The 10,000-nt window shown below is 43.5% G+C and overlaps 1 protein-coding gene across 5 annotated transcripts in view; it reads right to left on the bottom strand.

The window, feature by feature from the left end:
• myo18ab (myosin XVIIIAb) overlaps window positions 1–10,000 on the bottom strand; it is a 145,847-nt gene that overhangs the window by 98,274 nt on the left and 37,573 nt on the right. For all 5 annotated transcript variants that reach the window (XR_003299023.1, XM_026364021.1, XM_026364045.1 and 2 more), the window contains exon 9: window positions 2,597–2,660. Coding sequence is in view for 4 of the 5 variants with exons in the window: in XM_026364021.1 (XP_026219806.1) it covers window positions 2,597–2,660 (64 nt within the window). In the remaining variant the exon portion in view is untranslated. The remainder of the gene's footprint in view (window positions 1–2,596; window positions 2,661–10,000) is intronic.

Below are 10,000 nucleotides of genomic sequence, written 5' to 3'. Positions count from 1 at the left end.
CTGTTGCACATCCTTCCCATCTCTATCTCTGTGTCTGGCTAGCCTGTACAAGTCCTTCTCTCCTTCCTTTGTGTCTAACCTGTCATACAGCTCATCATAAGCTTTCCGTTTGGCCTTTGCCACCTCCCTCTTCACTCTACGCTGCGCTTCCTTGTACTCCTGTCTACTTTCCTCAGTCCTTTCTACATCCCACTTCCTTCTAGCTAACCTCTTCTTCTGGACGCATTCCTGTACTTCCTCATTCCACCACCAAGTGTCTTTACCTTCTTTCCTCTTTCCAGATGACACACCAAGCACCTTCCTACCTGTTTCCCTGATAACCTCTGCTGTAGTTTCCCAGTCATCTGAAAGCTCATCCTGACCACCCAGAACCTGTCTCAACTTCTGCCTGAATACCTCACAAGTTTCTTCATTCTTTAGCTTCCACCACTTGGTCTTCTTCTCTGTCTTCCCTCTCCTCTTCTTCCAGACATCTAGAGTCATCTTACACACCACCATGCGGTGCTGTCTGGCTACACTCTCTCCTGCCACCACTTTGCAGTCAGTAACCTCTCTCAAGTGACCCCGTCGACATAGGATGTAGTCCACCTGCGTGCTCCTACCTCCACTTCTGTATCACTCTATGTTCCTCTATGTTGACTACAGCCATTTCCATCCTCTTAGCAAAGTCCACCACCATCTGTCCTTCCAGATTCCTTTCCTTCACACCAAACCTGCCCATCACCTCCTCATCACCTCTGTTGCCCTCACCAACATGCCCATTGAAGTCTGCTCCAACAACTACTTTCTCTCCTCTGGGGATACCCTCTATGACCTCATCAAACTCACTCCAGAATCTCTCCTTCTCTTCTAACTCACAGCCAACTTGTGGAGCATAACCACTGACTACATTCACCATCACCCCTTCAATTTCTAGCTTTAGGCTCATCACCCTGTCTGAGACTCTTTTCACCTCTAGAACATTGTTCACAAACTCCCCTTTCAGTATAACTCCTACCCCGTTTCTCTTCCTATCCACACCATGGTAGAACAGTTTGTATCCTCCTCCAATACTACGTGCTTTGCTGCCCTTCCACCTCGTCTTCTGCACACACAGTTTCCACCAGCACCCTGTAGGTTAACAGCATCGGTGGCGGTCGTTGTTAACCCGAGTCTCGACCAATCCGGTATGAAAGTCTTGTGAATGATTCACATGGTTATTTTGGCAATTTTTACACCGGGTGCCCTTCCTGACACTTGGGACCGGCACAGAAGTCACTGGCTTGCAACTGTATGTATATGTGTGTGTGTGTGTGTGTGTATATATATATATATACACACACACAAACATATACACACACACACACACACACACACACACACACACACACACACACACACACATATACATACAGTGGCAAGAAAAGGTATGTGAACCCTTTGGGACTACGTGGAGTTTTGCATGAATTGGTCATAAAATGTGCTCCAATCTTCATCTAAGTCACAACAATACTAAAACACAGTCTGCTGAAAATAATATTACACAAACATTATATGTTTTCATGTTTTTATTGAACATAACATGTAAACATTCACAGTGCAGGGTGGAAAAAATATATGAACCCCGAGAACCCCCCGATGAATTCTCAAAGAGCTAATTGGAGCCAGGAGTGAGCCAACCTTGAGTCCAATCAGTGTAATGATATTGGATGTGTTGAAAGCTGTCCTGCCCTTTAAAAACACACACCAGTTATGGGTTTACTGTTGCAGCACTGTTGCTGCTCTCTCTAGGCGTGGTCATCCTGTAAAGATTGAACATTTTTGTTGACACATCTACAACAAGGAAAACATCAAACAAGAATGGAGTACATGGGAGGACACCACGGAGGAAGCCATTGCTGTCCAAAAAAAATATTGCAGCACGTTTGAAGTTTGCAAAAGAGCACCTGGATGTTCCACAGCACTACTGGCACAATATTCTGTGGACAGATGAAACCCAAATTGAGTTGTTTGGAAAAAACACACAACACTATGTGTGGAGAAACAAAAATGTTAGCATGTGCCAGAGATTTCTGTAAGTCTTTAGCTGACACTCTAGGATGCTTCTTCATCTCATTCAGCATTCTGCGCTCTGCTCTTGCAGTAATCTTTACAGGATGACCATGCCTAGAGAGAGCAGCAATAGTTCTGCAATAGTAAACCAAAGACTTGTGTGTGTTTTTAAAGGACAAGACAGCTTTCAGTAACACATCCAATATCATCACAGTGGATGGAATCAAGGTTGGCTCACCCCTTGCTCCAATTAGCTCTTGGAGAAGTCATTAGGCTAGGGGTTCACATATTTTTTCTACCCTGCACTGTGAATGTTTACATGTTATGTTCAATAAAAACATGAAAAACATGAAAAGGTTCTGTTTGTGTAATATTATTTTAAACAGACTGTGTTTTTGTATTGTTGTGACTTAGATGAAGATTGGAGCACATTTTATGACCAATTCATGCAAAACTCCACGTAATCCCAAAGGGTGCCCATACTTTTTCTTACCACTGTATACACACACACACACACACACACACACACACACACACACACACATGAACCATCTAGTGTGATGACCTTAGACTGTGGTAGGATCCCAAATGCACTGTTGTCAGCCAGGTGGTTAAAGTGAAGCTCCGTTCTGGAAAACATGAACGACATACTACAATCACATCCTTGATGCCAGTGAATTACTACTAAAGTCAACTTTTTTTTGTAATACATGTATCAGTGTCACAGGTACTGTATTGTAACGGTCTTCTGGTTTTGCAACCCACGGATGGCTTTAAAATTACATTAATAATATTAAAAATATAAGATTAAATATTTTAAAAGCTCAAGTACAAACTTAGAGCAGCTGAAGATTCCATAGAGATGCACATACAGTTTAAAGTATATATAAACATCAGAAAAATACAGTTTCACAGACAACATATATACTACAGCTGTGTCACCGCCCCACTTGCAACCTAAATGCACTACATTTACCTTTTACATCTTCAATACAAAGTAGTGATTTTAAACAGGCTATGATTAGTCACATTACCAAATATCGCCAGAAATTCTGCCAGAACCTGAAACATTGAATGATCCTGTAGCAAAAAAGGAGCTGACATTAACAAAACGACACAGCCATTTTAGGAGAACTGTAAGACAGTAACTTTAATCAGAGCAAAGTATGCTGTGGCTCTAAACCACAGTTAAATTCTTTTTAGCTGTGTATTTCTCATGTGATGCTAATTCCATCAAATTCCTTACACACGTTTAAAAAGGTCATATAGCTACAATTTTAATTTTTTTGTATAGTTTTTAGTATATTTTTAGTACAAATATGCTCCAAAGCAAATCTTATTGTGAAGAGGTGTGTCAGGACTAAAGCCTGGATGCCATGCTACTAAAGGTGTTAGAGTGAGGTTCTCCTAACAGATACTGAATGATTTGTATGTACTTTATAGTATAAGGTTTAAGACCTTACAGAAAATATTTATACAAAAAATAATAGAGAAAACCCAACAATCCCATTTGAGCAAGCTATAGGCAACAGTGGAGAGGAAAAACTCCCTTTAGAGGAAGAAACCTCCAGCAGAACCAGGCTCATAGTGGGCGGCCATCTGCCTCGACCGGTTGGGGTGAGTGGAAAGAGAAGAGAGAAAAGAACATCAGGCAATAAGACAACAACAAGCAGCAAGAATATGGGGCAGGTGAACTGGATTCTGGAGATGTACAGCTCCAGGCCGAGGATACCTGCAGAAAAGTACAGAGAAAGGGAGACAGAAAGGAGGAAACGCAACTACAGGAGAGAGAAGACACAAAGTTAATGACATGAAATGGTGGCATTTGCATTGATACAGGAGAAAGGAGAGAGGAGAGGAGCTCAGTTTATCAGTAGAGGTCCCCCAGCAGACTAAGCTATATCAGCATAACTAAGAGATGGTTCAGAGTCACCTGATCCATCTCTAACTATAAGCTTTATAAAAAAGAAAAGTTTTAAGTCTAGTCTTAAAGGGGTGTCTGCCTCCCGAACCTGAACTGGGAGCTGGTTCCACAGGAGAGGGGGATTTTGGTAGCTAAAGGCTCTGCCTCCCATTCTACATTTGGAAACTCTAGGAACCATAAGTAAACCTTCAGCCTGAGAACGTAGAGTTCTGCTTGAAAGATATGGAACTATGAGTTCTTTAAGATAAGATGGAGCCTGAATATTAAGGGATTTATAAGTGAGGAGAAGAATTTTAAATTCAATTCTGGATTTTACAGGGAACCAATGGAGAGAAGCTAACGTAGGAGAAATATGATCTCTCTTGCTAATTCCAGTCAGAACTCTGGCTGCAGCATTTTGGATTAACTGGAGGCTTTTTAATGAGTTATTAGGGCATCCTATTAATAAGGAATTACAATAGTCCAGTCTGGAAGTAACAAATGCATGGACTAGTTTTTCAGCATCACTTTGGGAGAGGATGCTCCTAATTTTAGCAATGTTCCTCAAGTGAAAAAAGGCAGTTCTAGAGATTTCTTTGATGTATGAAGTGAAGGAGATATCCTGGTCAAAGATAACTCAGAGATTTCTTTAAGTATTACTTGAGGCGAGTACTAAGTCATCAAGGGTGAGAATGTGATTAGACATAGTGATTTTTAGGCCCGAACAGTATAACCTCTGTCTTGTCTGGATTTAGGAGAAGGAAATTGGAGGACATCCAGGCCTTTATGTTTTTTAAGCATGCTTGAAGTTTGACTAATTGATTAGTTTCTTCTTGTTTCATAGGTAAGTATAGCTGGGTATTATCTGCATAACAATGGAAATGTATAGTGTTTCCTAATGATATTGCCTAAAGGGGACATATATAAAGTGAAAAGAATCGGTCCAAGCACAGATCCCTGTGGAACTCCATAGATGATTTTGTTGTGCATGGAAGACTCATTATTAATGTGTACAAACTGAAATCTATCTGATAGATACTATTTAAACCACTCTAGTGCTGTTCCTTTGATTCCAATGACATGTTCCAGTCTGTGTAATAAAATGTTGTGATCTATAGTGTTGAATGCAGCACTAAGATCTAACAAGACGAGTATAGTAATAGGTTTTTTGAGCAGGGGCTTGACTACAGCAACCTTAAAAGCCTGTGGTACGTAGCCTGTTTGTAAAGATAGATTGATCTGATCTAATATGGACGTGCTGATCAAAGGTAAGACATCCTTGAGGAGTCTAGTCGGGATGGGATCTAAGAGAAATGTTGATGGTTTAGAGGAATTAATTACTGAAATTAATTCAGAATGATCTATGGGGAGGAAGCAGTCTAAGTACGAGCATGGTCTTGCAGATGAATCTAGAGTTGTTGTACAGTCCATGCTATATGCAGGGAGGATCTGATCAGTTTTTTCTCTAATAGTTATGATTTTATTTGTAAAGAAATTCATAAAATCATTGCTGCTGAGAGTTGACGGAATACTAGGCTCAACCGGGCTATGACTCTTTGTCAGCCTGGCCACAGTGCTGAAAAGAAATATGGGGTTGTTCTTATTTGCCTCTATTAATGAGGAGTAATGTGAAGTTCTAGCTTCACGGAGAGCTTTTTTATATATTATTAAACTATTTTTCCAGGCTAGGCAATATTCATCTAAATTGGTGGAACGCCACCTCCTTTCCAGCTTACGTGATTTCTGCTTTAAGCTACGGATTTGTGAATTGTACCATGGAGCTAACTTCCTCTGACTCACTAGCTTCTTTTTCGGAGGAGCAACAGTATTAAGTTTTGTTGCAAGTGAAGCAGCATGACTATTAACAAGATAGTCCACTTGTGCTGGAGTAACGTTGAAATAACTGCCTTCCTCTGTGTTGGTACATGGCTCTGAAATAAAAGATGGAATCAGTTCCTTAAATTTGTCAACAACATTTTCACATGAACATCTACTTTCATGAATCTTATCAGTAGGTTTACTAAAGTTCGGTAGTGTAAATTCAAATGTCATTAAGAAATGGTCAGATAAAAGAGGGTTTGGGGGAAAAACTATTAACTGATCAACTTCCACACCGTATGTCAGAATAAGATCAAACAGCCAAACAGTGAGTTGGTTTATTTACATTTTGGGTAAAACCAATGGAGTCTAATAGTGAATTAAATGCAGTTTTGAGGCAGTTATCATCAACATCTACATGGATATTAAAGTCACCCACTATAATGACTTTATCTGCACTAAGAACTAAGTCAGATAGAAACTCTGAGAATTCAGTTAAAAACTCAGAGTAAGGGACAGGAGGATGGTACACAATAACAAACAGGACTGGTTTTTTATTTTTCTACCATCCAAAAGGGTTATTTGGTGACTCTAAATTACCCATAGGTGTGAATGAGTGTGAATAGTTGATTGTCTCTGTATGTCAGTACTGTGATAGACTGGCAGCCTGTGTCTTGCCTAATGACAGCTAGAATAGGCTCTAGCATTCTGTGACCCTTAAGAGGACAAGCGGATAATGAATGAATGGAACTGCAGAACATAACAGAGGATAGTAGACAGTAGAAAAGCATAGCGGAGCATGGAGAGGGAATGCTGGGTGGGGCAGAGAAGACTGATTTCAAAGTCACATCGTAGTGCTAGCTTAAGTTGTGTATATAATATTTAATATTTCAGTTAGAACAACTGTTAGGAATCCACTGACCACAGCAAATTAGTAACAACTTACAATTGAACAACTTCTTTGACTTTACAAATTAAATACAGATCAAATATTTGCATTGACCTAATAAAGCCAAATAGCTAAAGAAAACATTACTAAAGAAAAGACATTGATGTTGGAGCTCAAATGGCTCTGCATATTGCTCTCTTTCAAAATGCCTCAACAGTGCACTAGCAATTTAATCCAGATTGCACAACATTCCCATAAAATGTGATGTTTCACTTTTTCCTTAACCGCCACCACAGCATCCTGACCCACTGCTGGCACTGTACTACAGATTCACTTTTGAGTTCTTTTTCTCAGCTTTGAAATCAGACGTGTTTCTTTTTCTTACTTAATCTGTTGTGGATGTGATTTTTTCATATCCACTGCTTACGCTGCTAAATATGTGGCTTGTTTGCTGTGCAGTGGTGACTCTGCTTTAGAACTCATCATCATGGTCATCCATCGTTCACTTCCCTTTTTTATTTCTGTGCGAGATAAAAAAAAAAATCTTAGGATAGTATTACTGGAAGAGATCTCCAAGGTGGCGGCGCGGCAGTAGCTCACAGCGGCCTCTCCGGAAACCAACATTGGTGCTTTTTGTAGTTTTTCATGTTCTTAGCACGACCACACATAATCATGAACACCAACAACAGTTGTGTTCAGGTTTAAGATCGCCAGACGCTGCTTCGACTCGGCATGACGATCTGCAGGACGACCTCCGCAAACTCCATGCCATGGGCCATGAACACCAGGCCCCCAGTACTCAACCTCGCCTGATTCTGGTGGCCGGGTGAAAGGACATCATAAGCGGTGCTCGAGGAAGCAGAAGTGCGGCAAGCGGGCAGGTGTCCGGGCTAGGCTGAATGCTAACCCTAGCCGGCCAGCAATACTTCCATGTTTTTATCCAATGTCTGCTCCCTGCACAATAAACTGCATTACATCCGACTTCAGCAGACTACGCTGCGCGAGTACAGAGACTGCTGCGTCTTTGTCTTTACAGAGAAGTGGCTCAGAGTTCTGGACACCGCCATCAAGGTACACGGCCTAGCCGAGTTATGAGCCAACAGAAACCCAGCTCTGTGCGGTAAGAGTCGCGGCGGTGGTGTGTGTGTTTATATTAACACGGACTGGTGCAAGGACTCTGTGCTGGTTTCCAGCTACTGTTCACTACTTGTGGAGTTTGTGACTGTTCGGTGAAGACCTTTTTATTTACTAAGGGAATTCACCACTGTTTTCATCGTTGGAGTATACATCCCTCCTAGCGCTAATGCCAAAGAGGCGTTGGGTGAACTACATGGAGCTATCAGCGACCTGCAGAACGCCCACCCCGACGGACTGGTCATCATTGCCGGAGATTTCAACCATGTTAATCTCAGGTCAGTGCTCCCTAATATCCATCAGCATGTGGACTTTGCAACGAGAGGGGAGAACGTGCTGGATCGTGTTTACACCAACATCCCCGGCGCATACTGGGCGGAGCCCCGCCTCCACCTCGGATACTCAGACCACATCTCTGTTATGCTAATTCCAGCATACAGACTACTCTTCCGCGATCCCATCCGGTTCTGAAGTAGGTAAAGACCTGGTCAGCAGGAGCCATCTCTGTGTATCAACTGGGACATGTTCAGGGAGGCTGCAACCACCGGTGATTCCATCAACTTGGAGGCGTAAACATCATCAGTGAACAGCTCCATCAGTGACCATCTCCAAGACCATCACTACACACTCCAACCAGAAACCGTGGATGACTGCCAAAGTGCGAGCTGCTAAAGTCGAGGGACTCTTCAGAGCAGGAGACAAGACGGCCTTAAGGACAGCAAGGGCCGAACTGTCCTGAGCCATCAGAGAGGCGAAGCGCGCACATGCCAGGAAGATCCACGGCCACTTTGAGGACAGCAGACACAGCTGGTGCATGTGGCAGTGCATCCAGGCGATCACTAACTACAAGACAACTTCACCTGTCTGTGACAGCGACGCCTCCCTCCCAGATGTTCTGAATGACTTCTACGCCCGATTCGAGGTACAGGTACAGAATAACATGGTAGCTAAGAAATCCACTCCTCCTTCAAATGATCCTCTGTCTCTCCACAGATGACGTGAGGAAGACTCTACGCAGAATCAACCCACGGAAGGCTGCTGGTCCAGACAACGTTCCTAGCAGGGTGCTCAGGGAATGTGCGGAACAAGTCAACGACCATCGTGCCAGTGCCGAAAACATCTACTGTCTCCTGCCTCAATGACTACTGCCCTGTTGCACTTACACCCATCATCATGAAGTGCTTCGAGAGGCTGGTCATGAGGCACATCAAGTCCCAGCTTCCACCCTCACTGGACCCTCTGCAGTTTGCATATCGCCCAAACCATTCTACGGACGATGCCATCACCCCTACTCTCCACCTGGCCCTCACTCATCTGGACAACAAGGACACATATGTTAGAATGCTGTTCATATTCAGCTCAGCATTTAACACCACCATTCCCTAGCAGATGATTGAGATGCTGAGCCGACTGGGTCTGAACACCTCCCTCTGCAACTGGATCCTGGACTTCCTGACTGGGAGACCTCAGTCAGTCCGGATCGGAAACAGCATCTCCAGCACCACCACACAGAGCACTGGGGCCCCTCAGGGCTGTGTGCTCAGTCCACTGCTGTTCACTCTGCTGACTCATGACTGTGTAGCGATGCACAGCTCGAATCAGATCATCAAGTTCGCTGATGACAAGACTGTGGTGGGTCTCATCAGCAAGAACGACGAGTCAGCCTACAGAGAGGAGGTACATCAGCTCTCAGCCTGGTGCAAAGCCAACAACCTGTCTCTGAACGTTGGGAAAACTAAAGAGATGGTTGTTGACATTAGAAGAGCACAGACTGGCCACTCTCCACTGATCATCAGTGGAGATTGTCAAGAGCACAAAATTTCTTGGTGTTCATCTGGAAGAGAACCTCACCTGGTCACTCAACACCCACTCCATCAGCAAAAAGGCCCAGCAGGGTCTCTACTTCCTGAGAAGGCTGAGGAAAGCCCATCTGCCACCCCCCATCCTGACTGAGGGGCCATTGAGAGCATCCTGAGGCCCTACAGCAGATAGTGAGGACAGCTGACAAAATCATTGGAGTCTCTCTCCCCTCTGTCACGGACATTTACACCACACACTGCATCTGCAAAGCTACCTGCATTGTGGACGACCCCACCCACCCCTCACACCCACTCTTCACACTTCTGCCATCAGGGAAGAGGTTCCGGAGCATCCGGGCCCTCACAACCAGACTGTTGAACAGTTTATTTCCTCAAGCCATCAGCCTTCTCAACACACACACACAC

This window comes from Anabas testudineus, chromosome 13 (assembly GCF_900324465.2).
Source record: "Anabas testudineus chromosome 13, fAnaTes1.2, whole genome shotgun sequence".
In the NCBI taxonomy this organism is placed as follows: domain Eukaryota; kingdom Metazoa; phylum Chordata; class Actinopteri; order Anabantiformes; family Anabantidae; genus Anabas; species Anabas testudineus.
The sequence above is the reverse complement of the archived record's forward strand: the minus strand, read 5'-3'. Positions and strand labels throughout refer to the sequence as shown.